Raw genomic sequence first — 23,108 nt, forward strand, 5'->3', positions numbered from 1 at the left:
CTTTCATTAAATGGTTAAAATACAGCTTGTGTATTCTCATGTCCAGAATTCCTAGACTCATAACGGTCACACTTCTACATGATATGAAACAACAGCTCCCCCATGTGGACTTTTCATGTTATTGTATATTAAAGCAGATGGGTTAGGCTACTTTATTACCCTCTATTAAGGTTGCATTTTAATTTGAAATGCAAGCCATCTCTCTCTCTTTTTTTTTTCTATTTTACTTTCTTGCATTTGCTACATTAGTTCAGGCCTCGTGTTAAAGAGACTTCATTATAGCTCACGTAACAGAAAAGTGATTATTATTTCAAATAACTAAGTTAAAATATTAAAAGTCTCAACATAGCCTAATGGGAGAACAATTCAAGTTACTAGGTCATTTGTTTTTTGAGCTGTAAAAAAAAATAAAAAATCTCACGACTGGGTAACATTTCAGTTCGACCAATTTGAATGTTCCTGTCCGGCGCAGTTTCCATGTAAAACATTATCACTGCTGTAGTTTGAAAGTTATGACTCAAGAGTTGATAACGGCCAACTTTCCTGAGTTTTCCCAGACCGTCGCACAATGGACAATACAGCGGTCGATAAAGTTCCTGCCCTTGGTATAATTGCATTGGTCAGTTAGAGCGAAGCGCTGTCCTAATTGGCTGTTCCATCTGTCACTCAAACCTACTCCTCAGTCTCAAGCACTTCCTCCGCTGAGAGTCCATGGAAAGCCCATCACTGGCCAACCCACCGCCTGTCCCCTCATGCGTGGAGTCTACGGTTGTCGTGATGAGGTTGCATCGTGATTGCATGGCGATCGGACGGAGCTGAAAGCACAGAAGTCATGATGGAGACCGTAGAGCAGCTGGTGTCTTTCCAGCACATCCATGTGCAACTGAACGGAGGCGCTCCGTGGGGATTCACTCTGAAAGGAGGGCTGGAGCACGGCGAGCCACTCATCATTACAAAAGTAAGAGTTTACAAAGAGTTAGAAACTCATACTACATGCTTGTGTGTGTCTCATTGATTATATTCAAACACTTGGTTACTTTGTGCTGAAAGTTTAAACTCACTGGTTATGCTTGAATGAAATGTAACGGTGCATTGATGGATGTTTGGGAACTTGTAAAAACTTAGTGGCAAGGAAATGGACATGATATAAACATATGACCAAGAGCATCCTTAATGCTCGTGTTTAAACTGTTATTTTCACAAATGACAGATCTTGAATCTCATGAGATCTGTGAATCATTGACTTTCAAGATCCATGAAAACCCAAAGAAAGGAATGAATAATCAATGTTTGCATTAGAGCCAAATTTATACAATTTATTGGATCACTGAACATAGGTGAAGTGACCTGGGCACTTCTGCATAAATTATTCATTATCCATTCACTATCACGAGTTTGGATAGACCAACAAATTGGCAAAGCTGATTAATCTGCCAAAAAAAGATGGCTATATCTGCAGATTAATCGGCTTGGTTGAAGTGGTCAATTTATTCAGCATCAGTTCCAAAATGTTCTGACAGTTATTCAAAGGATTTGTGTTTTTAAATATTTTACAAGGAATTTGTTGTGAACATTTTGTGAAATAATGTATAGCCCTATACATTTTGTGCACATCCTTTTTGCATTAAATTGAATTACATTGTCTGTCTTGCTCTGTAGAAAATACATCTGCTTTCAAAAGTTGAGTGTATATTTTTGTATTATATGTTTTCATTTAATTTATGCACAAAAACTGCAGCTGTCCTTTTTGTTAGGAAAGGGATAGCCTATGGGATTATACAAATCAGGCTGTAACAATAATGATCAGTTTTAGAGATCCTTGCTGCTTTGTCATCAGCTCATTTACTTCATCTTTAGTGTGTAAAACCAACTGGGATGTGGTACTAGATAAAACCCTTTATATGTATGAGCCTGAGGCAGATTGGGAAATTAGTTATGTTCAATTAATGTTTTTTAACAAAATGATCAGTAATAATAAAAAAATGAGCTAAAATACACTCTTATTATGTATTGTCGTGTAATAGCAATTGAAAAAAGCGACTTTATCCAAAAATATAAAAATACTCAGTTAAGTTAATGCTTTTTAATTGAACCCACTGTGACTACATTTCTTATAACTAGAGAAAAGTAGTGTTTTTTTCCTCACAGGGAGGTAAGGGAATCATGTTTTATTCCTTCTCCTTCCACCCCCATTTCCTCTCCAACGGCATTTGACCAAAAAGTGTTGATTTATTTTTCTTAAATGAAGATGTTTTGGGGGGACAAGACCCCCAGAGATCACATTCCCAGACTCTGCCCCCTGAGTCAGCGGGGAGGAGGGGGTAGGGGTCATGAGGGGGAGGCTGGTATTTTTTTGTCTGACAGAGGGAAGAAATTTATTTGATTTGTGCCTTAGTTTTCAGCATGTCTTAGAATGAGTTTACAGTTGTTTATTCTGGTGCTCAAAACATCTCGACAACTTGTAATGTGCGTTGAGTCGGTTTGGCTGTGTAGTTGGTAAAATGTCTTTTCTTAGCTCTGCTGTGTTTAATTTAAAGTGCTTTAACACTTGGGACGCAGCAGTGATATTGTATCTTTAATCGCTCACAGGCTTTTGACATTTAAATGTCATTTGATCATTGTTTCTCAATGAATCGCCAGCTGGATCAAAATGCATTCAAGATGAACATTGTCTTAATGATTCTGAGATTTGATTGATTCAGTGTTTGTCTCTGCCATTCTGAAAGTGAGTTGTTAAAGGTAGGGTAGGCAATTTCAGAGAGGCTAGCAATAGCAAGCTAGCTTTGAAAGCATGAGATCCCACCCTCCCTTCAGAGCGTCTCCAAAGTAGTGGTAGACCGATATTGGTTTTTTGATGGCCGATGCCGATATCTTAGAGAGCAGGGTGGCCGATGGCCGATATAAAGCCGATATTTTTATATATATTTATTTTAATCAATATTTAATAAATTAGAAAACAATTAAAATAAACATGCTTTTATATTAAGATGGCAACTTCTTGAATCTGCAATCCTATTACAGTATTTTTCACAAAGTAATTGTTTAGAAATATATAAATATGTGAATAAAAAGAAAGTAAACACTGTAACAGGGCACTCAGTAATCTGGTAATTTCGTGCTGGTAACTTAATCATATTTTTTCAAATAAAGACAAGGTAACGCTAATTTTACATACAGCACAGTGAAAATGATATGAATATGACACAGTTGGCAACTGGATATATCACAGATATGAATATGACACAGTTGGCAACTGGTTATATATCAGCATATTTTAAAATTAAGGATTTAAAGTTTTTCGATCGCGTCTCTTGAAGCTGATCTTCTGTTTGCATTCACTCACTTCGCACGGACCGACCGTCACATGCACACTTCACAAGATATCACAGCTGGATTCGATTAAATCTGCAAGGTTTGTGAAATTAAATGTTTATTAGATATCCAGAGATTTGTTTAAATGACGTAGATGCACATTTGCTGAATGTTGACGGCAAATGAGAAAGTATTTTAGCCTGATTGTTTGCTTTTTCTGTTACAAATAATATAAAAGCAAACGCTTTACTTTACTTACTTCGCATACCATTTACTTTCTTTGTTTACCAGTTCTGTCTAACAAAGTATTAGATATGACTGACAGAGATCGTAAATTAATGAAGACAGAGAATGTGAGTGAGCGCTGTTTGATCTGAGGAGCTGCCGTTGCCGTTCTCTTCAGGCGCTGGTGTTCTCAGCGCCGCCCGTCAAAATAAAAGTCCGGAGCGCTGTCAAAATAAAAGTCCCGCTTCCAACACATCGGCCAATCAGAAAAACGTATCGGCCGATGCCGATATTTCAAAAATGCCAAATATCGGCCGATATATCGGTCGACCACTACTCCAAAGCCATGCCTCCTTCAAAACACATGAATGCACATGGCCAGAGCAGAGTCAGCAAAGAGTCACGAGACGAGAGACGCCGTTAAATTACCTCATGTCTCAAAGCATATAACATTACAATAATAATGAACGTAAACAACTCACAGAAACTCTTTATTAATATCAGCGTTGATAGTGTTGACATAGAAACGCATAAATCCTAAATGCCATCTCGTAATTACGGTTATGACATGGCGTGAACGCAGCATAAGCTTGTTGTTTTGGTTCAGGAGGAACGTTAAAAGGCGGCTGCTGTTTGTTTGCGGTGACGTCTGTTTACAACTTACAGCTTTATGGAACGTGCTAATGACGTGATCTCTGTGCGAGCAGGGTGTGTGGAGGTATGGAAATAGGATATTGGTAGGATATTGTACCTGCCATCGAACATTTTTTGGTCCTGAGACTTCCACAGAACAGAAGCAGAAACAGAAGAACCATGATTGCTATCAGGATGTGAAGAGAGTTTTAACCAGTATAACAAAAAAGTGTTTATACATGAAAAAAAACTGCCTACCCTACCTTTAAAAGACATATGCATTTCCGATATGTTTCTTAGGTGTCAGTGTTGTTTTCTTGTAATATTGAGTCATTTCTTTTTGAGTTTTTTTTTTAGCAGGCTGGTTAGTTCTCAGTAAGTGTCAACTCTTGGTTTACTGGGGGTTGGATCATGGCCAATTCTCATAACCTCTTATTCACTGGCTGGACTTGTTAACTGCTTAACCTGAAACACATGCTTTGTTCGACACACAGTCCCTGCATCTGATTCTGTACACGCATCTGTGTCTACCTGCATCACTCGATTGTGAGGACTTTATTTGGATGTCATCATAAAGATGATATACAGCGGCTTTGTCAGTGTTGGAGTCTTCTGGGGCACATGGCTCCAGTCGCTGCCACTCACACTGATTCCATCGTTTTTCCATCTGATTTGGAGGCAAAGCACAACCTGCATGTTTGCATGTCTTTTTTTCTCATGGAATCTCTTGCCCTCTGATCCTATCTACCATCTTTGGGCCCTGGGGGCATTATTTTGAACCCCCCCCCCCAGTGGTCTCAGTAGACATTTATCTCAAAGAGCAAACATAAGGACCTGGCGCCCAAGGCCAGACCCAATACACTCCCCCAGGTGTTCAACATGTGCTCAAATTAAAATCCCATGATGGGTCATCGTGACCTCAGCCAGCAGCAAGAAGATACAATGGTATCAAGATTTATCAACAACAAACAGTGGCTGGATATATTAGTCATCTCTAGGCTACATAAAAGTCTGAAAGTTAAAAATTAAAAAGAATTTAATAGTAACAAACTTGGTCTTGAATCCCATTGTAACACTTTGAGCTGAACATCTTTAGGGTTTCAAAGCAACTTGTCCCCTGCGTGACAAAACATTGCCAGACTTGTGATTTTCAAAATTGTGGTGAAAAATGCATGTAAACCATTTGTTTACAAAGAATGCTTGATTATTTTCCACATTTGTGCCTGTGCAAACCCCCCAAAATCCTCAAAGGCTTGTGCATTGAAATTGGCATTGAATGAACATGAGGAACAGGCTGATTTATGTATAAAAACCTTGTTGCTGCTTTCCCCCCCCTCACCACTTTGTTAATCATCCCTCCCTCACATTCCCTGTCTTTTTTGTTCTCCTATTAAAGTAGAGATGGAAACATTGCGCATTTCCTTGCATTTCTCTTTTTCTGCTGTGAAGTTTATGTAGACCACATGGCACTCCAATCATCCCTCTCTTCCCACTCCTAATCGGTCAGTGGAACTTATTCTCAGGCGCTGGAGATTTGAGGTGAAAGAAAGAAAATTTTGGACCAAGAGATGGAAATGTTTTACTGGGTCAAAATGTTTATGTTTTAAGTTTGCTGGCAGTTTGAACTTGCAGTAGAGCAGAACACTTACCGCCACTTTTTTTTTTTGTGTGTGTGGGTCCAACCGCGTTAGTTCCGGAAGTATTCTATTTTATTTTATAAGTATATTTATTCTCTCCATAGGCATATTTTAACCCATGTACCAGACCAAACAGCTTAGAGATGAAACACAACATTACAAACTTTGATTCAAAGCCAAAAAAGAACAGGAAAAAAGCAAAAAGGCCATGTGTTCTTTTATTTTAAATAATTTTATGAGGAATGAACTACTCATCCCATGAAACACAGCTAATGATGTAATCAAAATAAACGAAATAAAAACAAAACAAATTATGTCATAGTCAAGTTATATTTTACAATTATTTTTAGACAAGTATAAAATACAATATTTAAACTGTTGCAAAAAAAAGTGAGTAGTGTAATATTAAAAAAATGAAATTTTAAAAATGAAATTTAAATCACACATATTGTTTCATTCAGAGACACTGTTAACAATCTTGAAGGCCATGGTAGGTCTGTCTAGAATCGTTTATGCATTTATGGCTAAAAAATCATTTGCTCTATTATGAAATGAATGAGATTTTACTTCCAGAGCTTGACTGTTGCGGCTGGAGCCATTTTTTCCACTTCTACTTCCATTTTTATCATCCCTCTGTTTAAAGTGATCTCTTTGTTTAAAGTAGGATTACTTCCCCATTTCTGTTATTCAGTAACGCCATACTTCTGTTTTCTGGATAACTTCCCAAAGTTAAATCATATCAGTTTTGGATTGCTGTGTGAAACTCATCAATCCTGAGAGGTAATGCTTCCTTTTCCCACTGTTATTGCAATTGGATTTAATAGAGTAAATATATTGTTTCTTCAATGATTTGATAGAAGTCTGTTTGTTTTGAACGATGTGTTGATTGTGGTGAAGTCCGCAGCTGGTTATGGGTGTGGGAAGGATCTGATATGTGACAGGAATGTGTGCTTGGCTCCCGTTGCCTTTGCCTTGGGCAGCGAGGCTTTGATGGTGGGAGAGATATTGGGGTCTTATTGCCTGAGCCCCTCCACCACAAACACTCACCAGTGTTTCCACATGGTCTCTTAACCGAGCTGGGAGTGACAGGACTTCTAATCAGTGAGGCATGTGTGTTCGCTGTGTGTTTGTTCTCTGGACCTGGAGAAATGATGTTATAATGATATCTGCATAATGAAAATTATAACTGCACATTCAGTTAAAAGCTTATTTTAATGGCATTTCGGCAACAAGCCTTTGTCTAACGATTTCTGCATCGTGATATGATCATATTGGAATTTGTATAATAATTGCAATATTCTTAGCTTTTTGGGATTTTGGTCAAGTAGAAATAATTAAATATACTTTAAATGTAAATCTGCCTAAATGGAGGTTGTAATATTCTCAAAAGTATTAGTGTAGTAGTACTCGTGTAGAATGTAACAAAAAATATTATAGGGATGCACATTATATTGGTTATCGGACGTTTGATGTATACAGGTTGCCATATTTGAGCATTTTAGTTGTTTTTTTTGTTGTTGTTGTAAATATTATCCATCATCTAATACTAACTCACTTAAAGTTAGTCTAAACAAACAAAACAAATAATTTTATAACACTGTTTAATATAATCTTTAGCAAATCTCAATATGAAAATTGATTTTTTTTTTAAAAACTTAGAATGGTTGGTTGTTTTTAGTGTTTTGTTGTAAGAAATTGTTATCATTTAATTTTTTTAAACAGTTTTAAAATCACCATTTATTGGATATATCAACCATAATATGAATACAATTATTTATTGGTTGTTTTGTGTTTTATTGTAAATCATTTTAATCATTTAATTTTGGCTATATTTATTGGATATATCAAAAAATAAAAAAAGATTAATTATTAATTATTTAAAATTTGATATCAGTGCATCCCTAAAAAAAATCCATTCTTTGCAATCCATTCTGGCATCACATGTATACTGTGTTTACATGTGTGTTTGTGGCACGTTTTTAATACAAATACTTGATATAGTTTGGTCTCTAACTGAAACAAATATGCTTGTTGTTGTTATTCTGCTAGTTGAGACCTTTTCAATGATATATGACAGTCTACCTGTTATGTTTAATGATTTTACAGATCACAATTTCATGTAAAGCGGTTATTTTTTCATGCTATGAAAATAGAGCAAATTTAAAAGCACTTGGCAAGTGATGGTCATATTCCCTGTATTCACTGTAAAGCCAAGCTTGTATTTTTGTGTTGGTTAAGCAAGTGGCTGATAAGTAACGGGATAACATAAGGCGCTTTTCCACTGCATGGTACGGCTCGGTACGGTTCGACTCGGCGCGGAACGGTTCGGCTCGCTTCGCTTTTCCACTGCGTGGTACGACTCGACTCAGTACGGCACGGTTCGGCTCGCTTTAGTTCGGTTGCTTTTCCACTGCAGTTAGTACCGCTTCAAAGTGGGTGGGACTGATCGTTATAGTTGCCGTCTCTACTATATGACATCATCATATTAAATGCGAATTTTTCATTCCATGTTTCCCCATCCACTCCTCGGCAACCAACGAGAGGAATGTGCACCTCGTCCACTGACCACGATTCAGCCATTTCTTTTTTTGAAGTTTATAGATATCAGTGATCTGCAGTGTTTTCACGTCACATTTTAGTATCGGTACGGTACGCTTGGAACCTCAACAGAGGTGGTACCATTTAAAGCGAGCCGAAGCGAGCCGTACCGTACCGTACCATGCAGTGGAAAAGCGCCATAAGTGAGCCGTACTGAACCGAGCCGTACCATACCATGCAGTGGAAAAGCGCCATTAGTAGCATCCCCCGCTTTGGATTTAAGAGGTTGGTTAACGATTAATCGATTAATTGATCATTAATTTAAACAATGATCGATTATGGGAATTTATGTAAATTGATATCACGAGTATGGAGATGATTATGCCTTTCCTAATTTGGTATAATTAAAAACTTACCGTTTAAGTGGTTTCTGGTCCTTTCAAGATTTAATGTGAAGACACATGGTAAATGATAATCAGGGAGTCAGTTTTCAAAGTTCATCTGTGTTCTGCAGGGGACCTGACCACATCAAACGCTCCACCAAAAGCTTGTTGGCCAACCTCGTATCCAACATTTGGGCTCAACCAGCCGTCAAAACCACTCCAAAGTCCTCTTTGCTCCCAGGGAGGTGAGTCTGGGGGAGGGGGATTTGTGTGTGTTTGTGTGTGGAGGAGGTTAGCTGAGGGGACAAGGTCACTTCACACACATTACAACGTCAAAAGACTCACTATGGCCCTATTCATAAACGGCAGGAAACTGAGGAATGACGGGTCCTAAATTGAGCCATCATGATGCCCCTCCTCACCATGCACTCTCTCCTGTCTGCTATGACAGTGATGGATCAATCCAAGTTATCTTTGGTCCAAAGGTTGCTGACTCTCTGACATCCACCATTGTCTTTTTCGGAAACGAGGTCTGCTATACGCTCAAAATGTGCAATTAAGGCTATGATAGAGCAATCTCAGAGCAACGGGGTGACGTTGAGCATGTCAGACTAACAGATTTGTGCATAATCGGATTACGGATCATACCTCCAATATTTGCGCACATGCACACTTTCATTGCTCCAATTACAACCCAACTCACCAAAGTAATTTTTTGCCAAGTGTACTGGCAAGTGGTTTGATGTTCCTTTAATTTGCCTCTCGTTGAACTTTGTTAAAACAAAGACAATATCTGCCCGTCAGGAGGCTTCTTCTTGGCTGCACTTCAAACATGGCTTCTCACCTCTCGAGGAGAGAGACCTTGTTATGAGAGCACACACACTGCTGTTTCTGGACGTGCATCAAAAGGTGGAGGTTTTCCCAGTGCACGTCTAAAGCATGATTGATCACTTTGGGATGTTTGTGGAAATGTCCACCAGTGGTGATATATGTTGTCCTGATCGTCTTAAAAATGGATTTTTAAGTGAGTCGCATAAGCTGTACTGATTTAAGAATGTGATCAAGTAACTGAACAATAAAGGCAGTTTGTTGATCTGGGTGTCATGTATGTGATTAGTGGTGCGTTAATACTGACTCTGGGTGAGTGTTGGGTTTCCAGTAAATGAATGCCAATTAATGTGGTCTAATTCGGTTTTGATATATGCTCATGTGCCTGTGTTCAGTTAGTCAGCCAATGTGATTATAGTAAGTTTTATAGTAAGACTTTTTGGAAACACTTCTTATAGTAACGAGATTACCATAAATAGTAGGACATTTTATGAAAACTATGACAGTTTTAAAGGTGTAGTTTAACCAAAAATGTAAATAATTTTATCATTTACTCACCTAATGCAGTGTTTAGCATTATTTATATTGTCATTTTTCTTAGCAGTGTTGTAACACAAGTACTCCCGAACATGATAAAAATAGATTTTCTTAAAAAATGTAAGGATTTTCTGTCAAATAAGACCATGTACTTGAGTTTTGTAAAGTTACTAAAAGTTAGCCGTTACTTTTTTACATATCACTTAAATAAAGCTTGAATGATCAGGATCGGTATGGGCTAATTATGATTACAAGAAATCTGTAGTCAGTATCTCAAAAATCCCCAAAGTTAACAATAACAACACTGTTTTATGTACAATTAATGTGAATGGGGACTGAGGGGGAGAACTCCAAAAATATAAAAAAAGCACCATAAAAACTTGTGTGCTATATTCCAAGTCATCTGAAGCCATGATAATTTTGAATGTAAACTATTTAATGTTCAATTTTCAGTATTATTATAATATAATATTTGCCTTCATGTTCATTCAATTATGATGTTTCCAGACACACTGTGCCAGGTTTGATGTCAGGGATGCCAAGCCGCATTGGTTATTGTTCTCTCATAACTGTTTGGAACATGTCATATTTCAATGTGTGTGAACTCAAATGAAACTTAAGAGCTACAATAAATCATTTGGAACAAAATGAGGGTAACTAAATGATTTTTCAGACTTCCATTTTTGGGTGACCTATCCTTTTAAATCGTTTCTTGGAAACACTAATTGTAGTTATTTTCATGTTTGGTGTGTAATTTGTTTAGCTAGGACATTTTTAATGAGGACATTTTTAAACTATGACCGTTGTAATCGTAATCGTGCAGCTAGGTTAATGAGCGGATCTTTGCGTTGATGTTCGAATTAGGTGGTGTTGTGCTGTTTTAAATGCTTTGAGAAGGAAGTGCAAACAGCATTTGGCGGTTAAGACTGTGAAGGCAAACAAATTGAGGAATGTGATAAAGCAATTCTCCACAGAAAGGCATTCCTTCCTCACGAGTCTCCTTGAAACAAAACATGCTCTGTAAATCTTGTGTGTGATGGACTAAATGATTCTTGATGTATTTCTCTCACCACTGTATTTCTGGCCACTACATTTCTTTGGTATGTAATTGGTTCACCAAAAAGCCTCTCCTGTGAATATAGGTCACTGGCTGTTGATTCAGTTGCAGTGGTGACCCATGGCTCTGTGTCACACCTTTAAAAGTCCCAGAGCACAATGGAACTTTAGACTCAGTCGGGCCGCAGCCATAGTTCAGCACACTGAGGTAGCGTTCTCTCATTTTCCCCCAGCCTGAGCCCTGAATGAAGCCTTTGTCACCCTCTCACTCACGCTGTCTCACCCACCTTTTCTCTCTCAGCCTCTCTCTCTTTCTCCTTCCACCCCCACTCCTCTGTCTATCCTCATAAATGAAGGAGCTAAAAGCCAGCAACAATATTCTCACCCACTCTGACCTTGAATCCATCCAAGTATGTCACTTTTCCAGGTTTGCCTGTATTCCAAGGTCTTAACTCTTACTTGGAGCGAAATCTCCCTTCCTGCGGTCCGGATCCTTCACTCCCATCTCCTCCCCATTTATGAGATCAGGCCAGCTCAAGGACAGATGTGTCCCAGCCTGCACCGGTGACCTCAGATACTGAAGGAAAACGTTCTGATAAGCCCTTTGTTCTTAGTAGGGGAGCTTTGTTTCTGCTTTGCTGTAGTGCTGAGGTGTTTTCTTAGCTCCAGATAAACCGAGTTTGTGTGTGTGGAGGGATAGATAAAGGAAACTTCAGTAGGGATAATACATATGTCAGTCTGCCAGTCAGTCAGTCGGGTTGTGTTGTTGAGTGGAGGCTCAAATCCTTGTCCAACAGTAGACAAAGGCAGTGCTGCAGTGGAGGGGGTTACCCAGGGCTCGCAAACTCATTCTTCTCTCTTTTATGAGCAGCAGAAGACTGCGGCGCAAGCTTGGGTGCTTGAATGCATTCACTGACCACGGAGTTACAGAGCTTTGAATACAACTGCTCATCAATCCCTGTTGTGTAGCTCAAATGAGGAGATATTGCGCTAGTCAAAGCAGATGTCCAGCAAAATGACCTAGAAAGTTCCCATGGCATAAATACGCGTGTATGTTTACACGCCCCTTGCAGAATCTGTGAAAATGTGTGAAGACATAAGGAATCAAACCAAGGCAAAAGAGTTTAAGTTTCCTGGAATGAGATGGGGAAGTTTCCTGATGAGGATTTGGGTGGGAATGGCAGCTGTTAGGCCTCGTCTTGAGGAGGCCAATGGCGGGTTCTGGGCACTATGGGGTTTCCAGAGTGACCCACTGACTCTGCTTTTGATTGCTCTGGAATGAAAGCAAAGCCTGGGATGGCTGACTGTGTGTGTATACTGTGTGTGCGTCAGGGCATGTTTGTGTTTTTTGAATGGATGTTCTGAATTGCATTCCCCCTAGCTTTTGGCATTTGGTATTCATTTTTACATTGAATATGTATAAACACTTGCAGGGGAACAAATTGCTCTGAAGTGAGCCAGTTGGTAACATTATTATGTTTCAGGCAAGGAAATAGGCCTAATGATAAATACTTGGCATGGTTTTAGTTTGCCTTAGGTCTTAAATTCCATTCCATGCTATAATAGATCAGGAAAAGTCTTTATTCCAGTTTTGATTTTATTGGAAATTGCATTGTCTAATTCTTAACTCGCGTACACATAATTTCCATTTGGCTCAGTCTAGACATTTAAAATGTAACTTTTATAAGTAAAGCTTTAGTAGGAATATTGTCCTTTCTCTGTCCTCTTCAATGGCTGTACCCTTTTTCTTTTTTTTTCTTTTTTTTTGGTGCGTATGCATTCCCACATACATGTGACTTATTTTCAACTCTTTCTTCGCTCCAGCTGCTGTGATGTCTGTTGTTTTTCCGTCAGGATAACCTCAGAGCGAAAGAGAGCCAAAACCCATGTTTACCACACTTCCTAGATCTGCCTTGGATGTCTTCGTCTCACACACTTCCTCATTATCCCACACCTCTCTTTCCATTTTTCCATGGCCACATTTCAAGTGTGCGTATGCAGTGCATCCTTTCCCAGTGGGATCAGAGACATTGTTTCAAATCAGCTGTTGAAGGAGTTTGTATATGATGTTTTGGCTCAGGATATATAGTAATAAATCATATATATCATATAAATCACAGGTCACCCTTATACTCTGGGACTGTTTCTGTTCTGCGAACCTCTGGCTGCTCTCTGTTCGTGGTTTTCTGACTGGGGAAACCATTACAGGCATTGATAAATCAGCACTTGTTTTAGAGTAGTGTTCTTGGACAACCCTCCTCTGCGAAAGGTCCCGCTGGGAAAAGTTGTGAATTACGGCTGAAAAATGTGTCCAAACATATATTGTAGGTCTTGTGAAAAATGTTATGACAAGTTCCCTTAAAAATATGTTTATTCAAAGACTTAACCCTCCCAGATTAGTGTCAGTCAAAATAAAATACTTATTCCAATTTTATGGAACATCATGTCATAAAATACAGCTTGATATGTCCATTCTGCACTCTTTTATCTATCACACATTCACTCTCTCTGTCTGCATTTCACTTTGAATGCAGAAAGACAGCGTCCAATTGTTTTCTATAAAACGGGCAACTGTGTTCCCTGTGTTACCCATGTTTCTTTGCCTGTTGTGGGATAGGCAATGCTTGGTAAGACGCTTCTGGTTTCTAGGCAGCTCAGGCGGACCGTTCTTCTGTCCAGCTGTGGTATAATGACGGGCAGCGAGCGACGCCCTGTTATTTATAGAGCGATAGAGGGGGTGACCTCATGCCGCCAGGGCTGATGCTGGGACTGGGAGACAGGGAGCCCATTCTTCACTGCTGCAGAGGTACGAGGTCCATATAGACCCTCTACTTACTGCAGATTGGTTTTCATGGGCATACTTTGATTAACGTGATGAATTCGAGAACTGATCTGATCCCTGATGTGTTGATGCAGGTAAACCTTTTGCATTGTTTAACAATTTAACCAAAAAAGTCTTCGTATGAGAATTTTCTTTGTATGTTGGATTTTTGCATGTATTATATCAAGTTAATATATTAATGAGATAGCCAGCAGTGGGCTTCTGTATGATAGTGGGAAAATATATATTTCATTTATTATTCTGGATTTGAATGCAGGACTTCAATCATTTAGTCTGCTTGCACGTCTCTTACAATCCACTACAAGCTTTCATCCAGATGTGCCTCCATCCAATCAAAAAATAATGGATAGAATCAAGTTTCCATCCTTTTTTTTATTTTTTATAATCCATTTCACTTGGATCTACGTCACAATATAGAATAAATTATTTGGACTTTAACGGCAAAATTTGTTTTACTTGCAGTGGCGGTGCTAGGCCGGCACAGTCCCCCCAAGGATTTCCTAATAATTTTCCTGTTTTTTTTTATACTCTAAGTGTCACTTTCATTAAAAATAAAAATGTTATTGAAAGCCTAACTAATAAAATAAGGTTTAATAATGTTTTGATGGAGGAGGAGTCAATTGCACGCTCAGGATTGGCGCGCATTAGCGAATGGAGATCATATTGAGCTCATCAACAGCGACCATAATGGAGCGCCATTAAATATGAACAAAAGATTGCGCAATTCAGACACATCTCGGAATAGCTTAGAAGATAACAACAAACGTATTGTCCTCTTGTAATCTGCTATTGGTGAGTAGTTACCCTTATCTCTTTGAAGATTCACTCATGTTAGAAACGTCAAATAATATAGATTTTAATATAAATTCATGTGCTTTGTTCGCCCTAGCATAGTGGTGATGAAAAAGAGCAAATGTTGTTTTCGATCTTAACATACAGGCTAATGCGTTAAACAGGTGTCTTTTGCGCCTCATCTGCTTTTCAGTTTCTTGCACCATGTCAAGTTAAAAGACACCCTGCGCTCTTTTCCATTTTTTTATATTTTTTAAAGCACAAGTGCATTCCTTCATTTAGCTTACTCATTATGTAGGTGGAACTGTCCATAGACATAATAAATACATAGACGCCTACATGTCTATGGGACTGTAAGTCGTTTCAATAAACCGCTATTGATTCAAAGGGCTGATAATGTAATAATAAAGATGTTCAGCGAAATTGATACCATGCTTAATAACTGCATACTTTACAACATGACTTTGTAAATGTATAATTTAAGGTAAAATGGAAAATTAAATTAGTGCAATGTAATAAATGCAGGGTACTGCAGTTATTGATGCACTTAATGTTTTTCTTTGCACCCCCTTTGAACTATTTAGCCCCCCTTAGCACCCTCCCCCAAAAAATCCTGGAGCCGCCAGTGTTTACTTGTTTTTGGACATGCTATTGAATATGCCTGGTGGATGGCCAAATGGAAAAATGTGTGGGAGAAATTTTGACTTGGGCCAGTAAGTAACCACCCCTAACCAACCTAGAAAATGTAACCTAGAAAACTAACTACTCACCTTAGCAACTAATTGTCAGTGCCTTGACAAATACCTATGTATAACAGAGTTTTGCCCTCACTCAGGACTAGAGACATCATATGATCTTGGTCTTTTTTTAATGTTAACCTATTTAATACTAGATTGTATGCAGTGTGTAGTTCTGGGTCAGCCCACATGTCCTTTGTGCTGAATTTAGCAAACATATTGTAGTGGGAGAGGTGAAGACTAACTTGCTTCGTCACTGTCCGACACTAACAGACACCCCTCCCTCCTGCGGTCTCTGAGCTTGGGAGTGGAAATGCATTTTTCGGTACACTGACAGCATAACTAGGAATTGCCTTTCAAAGCCGTTATTGTATTAAAACTATTTCCATCCTGGGACTTATAATTTTCGAGTCCTTCTCTTGTAATTTAAGGCGTTTCTCGCCTCCTTTAGCTAAAACGCAGACCGTATTTTATCTTGAAAAGGAGTGATTGGAAAGGAATCACAGTGGTGCCGTTTGTTTGCTGTAGCCTCTGCCCTCACTACTCATGTTGGGTGTTTTTATAAACAAAAGTCTCAGGCAGAAAGTTCCCCCTAACATTCACCTCCTCAACCATATTTTCCAACAGGTCTCTTTTGAAGAATGGGTACGGAAAATCTTATTCTTCGCATGGCATGTAAGGAGTGGTCACTCCTGAGGGAGATTAAAGGAATGGGGAGACCGAAAGGGATTTGTCACGTAGGACTGTTCAACCTTCCATAAAGGTCTCTTTGTGAACTTTATTTCATGATCACCAGGGAGCAAGTCAGTGCACATACCCAAGCCAAACAAGCACTCGTATACACACACACACACACACACACACACACACACAGGTCTGATGGAACATAGGTGTGGTTGCAGTTATTTTTATCAAGCCTCTAAGGAGAACATGAGCTCAGGGGAAAGGAAAGAAAGAGTGGGAGAATGAGACTACTGGGTGGGCATACAGGAAGGGAGAGAGAGAGAGCGAAGGATGGAGGTTCAGTGAGGTCCATGTGGTGTGTGCACCAGCTGACGCCAACAGTTTGACAAAAGTTCTTCACTCTAGGTTTTCTAAATAATTCAACAAGATCTGAGAGCGAACACGCACGGTTGAAGTGCCATTACATCATGGCCCCGGGTACCCGTTAAACAGATTTAGTGGAGGATAGCGGGTGAATGCTCTTTTATCTTCTTCCCTCTCATTTTATTTTGGTTTCCCGGTCTTCCTCACAGGGAGTTTTGGAAGTTCTGAGCACTTTGGAATCTTATGAGGTAAGAAGGTGCGTGCGAGTTTGTTTTATTGCCAAGGGGGTACTCGTGCATGCCTGCCAACTATGTGAATTTGTTCTTTTTGTGCAATAGTGTTACATATCCGGCCATAAAACATACCTGTTATGAGGGTTACCGGGCTTTTTCCAGTGGAGTATATGCAGCAGATTGGATTTTAGGGTGGAAAAAGGCTGTATTTGTTTGGAGTTTGATTAACTAATGCAAGGTCAGGCTACATCACTTCTCTCCTGCACCAATGCACCTGGAGAACATACTGTACATCGGTTTCATTTAGACTCACACAGAAGGTTTATTGGATTTGCTGCATAAATTCAGGTCTGAGATGGTACACTCATTCAGTCAGTTGAAAACCAAGTGGAAAAATAATTATTCAACCTGTGTCATCTGTGTTGCATGTACAAACAAACACATGCAACCTCTCAGAATTGAGATGAAGCCCCTGTGGAGGCTGAAGGGCTTTGCGGATGTTGATTGTGGTATCCGTAGAAACAGTCTGTTTGGAGCAGATGGGAAGGAAGAATGGAGCAAGAAAGAGCAATGTCCTCAGCGAGGCTGTAATTGTGACCATACATCTGAATAATGTTTCCATTACATGCAACCAGCCATTTTGCATCTTAAACCAGCCAAATACATTAGAAAGACTTCAGCCCTCATTCACTGATAGACGGTCCTTCAGTCAGCATCTCTGAGTGATGTTATGACTTTTCTCCTCAGGATGTGAAGAACAACCAGAGAATATCCTGTAGTGTATCCAAAAGTTATTTAAAGGCTAGAGCCAACGAGTTAAACGCACTGCAAAAACTAACCCAACAGACTCTCTTAGATGGCCTGACATTGGACTCAGAAAGTCATTAACTGTATAACTGGAATATTTCTGTCTTCATCTGCTCTTCTGTGTCCCAAAACCATCTCTGGTCTCTTTTGAAGATCTTTGCTCTTTCAGGTCACATGAGTTGACTAGTGAACCGCCTGCCCACCTGAAATCTGATTTCCACAAACATCCGTCATTCACAAAGTTGCCCGTGCATGTTCGGTTATTAAATATGTTTGGCTGATTTGATTATGCTTTCAGCTACCGGGTTTAATTATTTTATCCATTATAAATTAATTTCACCAAAATTTTGCAGATTTTCACCCAAGATCAGCACAGAAAATGCAAAAAACTACTCCAGATTCTGTCTGGGTCTGCTTATGAGACAAAATCTTACTGAATATTTTGTGAAGTATGAACTCTACCCACATCCTGACACTCGCTGTCCCCCACTGAGCATTTTATTCAGGCTGCATGAATATTCCCTTTATGCCCCTCTGGACACGTTCTGTCTTTGATCTCCCCAAAAACCACGCTCAAATATTCCTGCAATGCTCACCGCATACGAACAGTCACACACAACACATGTGCATCTGTTTACTCTACAATGCAGACCGGCACTTGGCATTGGATGAGTCTTACAAAAATGGTATAGTGTGTGAACATGTTTCAGAAAGATTTGGTTTCATTGTTGAAACACGGGGCTCACTTGTTACAAAATGGTGGCATGTGAATCCGAGCATGTTTTTTTTTACTCTGAAGCAGAACCAGTAAACATACTCAAGACAAAGTCAAGAAAAAAATAGCCTGTTTTTGTGATGTGTTGCATGCTGAATATAAACCTTCTTTTGTTATATGCAGTAGGCTTTTATAATTTCTTTATTTTTCTCATGATTTCTTTATTTTTAGTTTTACATTTATGCATTTGGCAGACACTTTTATCCAAAGTGACATCCCTGGGAATTGATCCCATTACCTTGTCATTGCAAGCACCATTTACTGTTTAAACTACTATTTTAAGTTGCAGCTTAAAATAATGGAGTGTTTAATTCCATTGTTTAAAAAAGAATGTCTGGCTATGTGATTTATTTACCAGTTGGATGTAAATTTGAACCGCTTTGTAATCTAAATTAGATTTTATGGCAATCAAGTTTATACAGTAGTTCTCAAAGGTCCTGCTAATTCTCAATAGCCCACTTCTGCTAACCATTTTATATTTTATTGCATTTAAGAAAGGAAATACTCAATGTGGTTACTGGTTATATATTATATACTGTTTTATTTTATTTTATATATATTATATAATATGTATTTTTTGTGTTGCACACAGGATAGCACTAAATACCAATATGCAAAGAAAAATGTAATTGATTTGCGAGCTAGATTTAAAAATAAATATTAACACTTGTGTATGAAACTATCTCTGGGGCCGAATATGGCCCTCAGGCCTGTAGTTTGAAACCCCTGGTCCGCAACATGACGGTAGCTGCTGTAAAGAGAAATGTGACTTCAATTTGAAAGCTTTGTGGCATTAGCTGTGTATTTTGATGGATGGATTTGTGTGAAGAGAAATGGGATTTAATGTAAGACCTAAAACTGAATACGATACTCTGTTGTAATGTATGTGTCCGCCAAACATGAAGTGTGTGCGTTTATGTTAGAAGCTGCGATTTACATGTGCGTGACTGAGTGAAAGTGTGATTGTGTATGTTTTGACTGGTCTAAATATTTTGTGTATGGGATTTACTTGACTTTTGGAGCTGATCTTTGACCCTTTGTCCTATTTTATGTATGGGGCTCCCTAATGGAATGACTTGGTATTGTGTGTCTGTACAAATGTTTGATGAATGGCTGTGAACTATACAGTACAACATTGTATGTATATTTGACTTCCGACCTTTCTGCCCCATGTTTTTAAAAGAGGAAGTGGTTACATGTGAAATGGACATGGCTGTGTGGGTAAACGTGCTTATCTGTAAGTTAGTTCTGTCAAGTGTGTGTGGGCTTCTCTGATTTAAGCGTTTAACCTCTATGTCCTCTTTGAGAGAGAATACGTGTTGCTATATGCCATTTTTTCTCCAGAGGACCTCAGAAATGTATTTTTGTTCCCTTCTGTGGTGTGTGGACACAAAGCGCAACATTATATTTAACCTTAAACTGTTTTTGTCTCTTGCTTATAGATAGAAGATGGAGGAAAAGCGGCTCAGTGTAAGAAGTTGAGAGTGGGGGATGAACTGGTGAACATTAATGGCTCTGCTCTCTACGGCTCCCGTCAAGAAGCTCTCATCCTCATCAAAGGTTCTTACAGGATTCTCAAAATCGTCGTCAGAAGGTATGCAGACACAGACATACACATTCGCTGACTTAAGTTTTGGACACGTTTACTGTTGTTCTGGGAATTTTCAAGGGTGAAATTCAGAAATTTCATTTGGTATTCACATGATCAGGAATTTCATGTGGGGGCGAAATAATTCTCTGTGCAGATTTTGCCTCGGGTTCGATATGTCATGAAAATTTGCTGCGTTGACCCACAGAAGGCTGCTTGGATTGAAAGTGACTTCTGTGTGAGCTTCATACATTGCTACACTATTCGGGGTTTCCGCGGGTCTTAAAAGTCTTAACCATTACCCAAATTAAGGACTTAAAAAGGTCTTAAATCAGAGCAGAACATCTTAAATTTATTAAGTCATGATGACATTAAATGTTGCATACATTGTAAAAAATGTATATCTTCCCTTACTTTTTTATAATTCAATTATCTAAACACATTTTAACCAAGATGCATTCACTTGAGATGCAAATGTAAAATGAAGTCTTGAAAAACAAGAACAAATGTCATCGAGTTATGAAAACTTCCCTTTGAATTAAGTTTTTTTTCTGAGCCCATTTGCAGATATTTGTTTGTTTTAATCATTAATAAAACAAATAATTTTCACAGAAAACAATACTTCATATTTTATGTCATTTTGTATCTCCAGTAAATGCATCTTAATTTAAGAATCTTTAGACATTTGCACTGGAAAACAAACGGGAAGACAAAAATACTAAGGGAGAACATAACTTAGATACAGTAAAATATATTTCCATATTCTAGTGGTTGGGAGCAGAGGTATTCAAGCTACTTCTCTGTAAAATGTATTAAAAAGGAATGGATATCTCACTAGACATTTACAGAACATAAACTGGCGAAATCCAGTCTTTTCAAAAGGAATTTTGCATTAGAGGGAAAAATCCCTGTATAGATTTTGCATTGGGTTCAGTTTATCATGCAAATTCGCTGTGTGTGTTGACTAACAGAACTAATGCGATTGCACCTTTATAGTAAAATTGCCATTTTGATGTAGACACTCAGACATGCACACATATAAGCTAACGTAAGATGCGGTCACATTTACCATTTATTAGTGAATTTTTATAGACAAAATCCAGTCATTTCATGCAAATTCGCCACTTTGAAGGGTTTGCAAGTGATTACTGTGCGAGCTTCAAACATCACTATACTATCAATAATATACAATGTACTTTCTTTGCTCACAAAATTATGCTAATATATGATCGTGCCTTGAAACTGCCATGATCACACTGTAAAACTGACATTTTGACAAACATCACACCTAGAGGATGTGACCAGGATATATGCAGTGTTTCGCTGTGAGAGAGCATCTGCGCAGTGGCTAAATCCACCAGTAGTCTGATTATGTGTCAGTTGTTTATTTTAGCTGGTGTGATGCAAGCTGACATCAGCAGAGTTTGGCAGACAGGGGAGTTTTGTCACCCATGACAGATAAAATTGACTGACACACCCTGTTCGACTCACTCACAGTAGCCTGATCTAGAATCAGATCTTCTGATGTCAGTATTACTCCTAGTAATATCAGGACACGCATGTTTGAGCTGTATCCAGGTCAGCGTTGGTCCGTTCAGTCTGACCACAGGGGTTTTTCCCTTTCCAGGCATGTGGAAAATCAAAGTGTCATGTGATAGCGCCTCACTGTGGCTGTGTGCAGAGGCGCAGTTGAGGCGTCTAACCAACACGTGCAAACATTTGAAGAATTTTAGTGATGCACTCACATGCAGTTGGTGATAAATGTTTACCTTTTATTGCTAGATTTATGTGTGCAGGGTAAATGAGGTGCTGTGTTGTTGTTGAGTCTGGACTGGACGTCCTGCACATTCCAGTGTGTTGAGGCCTCACTGCATTAGTAGCTACCAGACAGCTGAGTGTACGTCCCACAATCCTCCCTTTTTCATCTTCTTTCTCCTCTCTCATTTATTTATACTTTCCTCCCTTCCTCCCACTCAATAAAGCCACAATCTCCTCTCTTCATTCTTTTCACCAACAGTCTCAGTAAAAAAAAACTTTCATAAAGCTTTCATAACCTCATTCTCTATCTTAAATATTCTGTTACCACATTCTCTAACATCAATCTGTAGCCTTTCAGCATTTTCTAACTTGTATAACTCCATTTTTATGTCCTGTTTACCTTATTTTTATATGTGTTGTTACAGACATGTGATGCACATTTGTTGTGCAAGTGTTCAAGAAAATGCAATAAAAAAAGTATTACAAAAACCTTATTTTTAGAAAAATAATCTATCTCTGTTGAGCCGTATGACAGTTGGTCGGAAGTGATGGTTTATAGTTTTTTTTTTTTTTGTGTGTGTGAAATATTAGCGTTGTTTTTTTTACACACGCCTATTATTTCACTTCAAAAGACATTAATTCATCAACTGGGGTTGTATGGATTACCGTCATGTTTGTTTTTTGTGTGGTTTTTGAAGCGGCAACTTTTGGGATACTATCCACTTTCGTTATATATATATATATATATATATATATATATATATATATATATATATATATATATATATATATATATTATTATTATTTTCCTAAACATCTTCATGTGTGTTCATCTGAAGAAAGAAAGTCATATATATCTGGGACAGCATCTTGAAATTTTGTGTGGAGTATCCCTTGAATCCCATTTTATAGGCTCTCAACAGTTTATAACTTTTGAAAGCTTATTCTCTAACCTGATAATTCTATAACATCTAGGGATGCACAATATATTGGTATAATATCAGTTACCTGCCGGTATTAGAGATTTACATTTTTACATTTCTTACATTTCTTACATTTAGATTACAAATGCTGTTATCTAACACAATTTTACTAACATTTTAGCAAATCTCTAAATATCCATTATTCATACTGTACATTATAATTTTCAATATAATTATGTTTTTTATTTATTTAGACTAAATTTAATTGATTTTTAATATCTACCATACTGGTATCAGCTAGAATTTTATTATTGATGTATTCCTAATAAACATTCTTGAACCTCTTAAGTATGCTTTAACCTGTATTCCCTTATTCTAAAGCCTTTAAACAGTTTCTAACTTTTATAATCTCATTCTCTTGCTTCAATACTCTTTAACTTCTGTGACCTCATTTTAT

The 23,108-nt window shown here is 38.2% G+C and overlaps 1 protein-coding gene across 1 annotated transcript in view; it reads left to right on the forward strand.

Moving 5' to 3' along the window:
• The first annotated feature begins 683 nt into the window (after positions 1–683).
• The window catches only part of shroom4 (shroom family member 4), a 47,736-nt gene continuing 25,311 nt past the window's right edge, over positions 684–23,108 (forward strand). The window contains exons 1-2 of the mRNA XM_084109055.1: positions 684–958; positions 19,825–19,976. Coding sequence (XP_083965181.1) covers positions 833–958; positions 19,825–19,976 — 278 coding nt within the window. The 5' untranslated portion in view covers positions 684–832. The remainder of the gene's footprint in view (positions 959–19,824; positions 19,977–23,108) is intronic.

This window comes from Abramis brama (assembly GCF_963993115.1).
Source record: "Abramis brama genome assembly, chromosome: 3".
Taxonomy (NCBI): Eukaryota; Metazoa; Chordata; class Actinopteri; order Cypriniformes; family Leuciscidae; genus Abramis; species Abramis brama.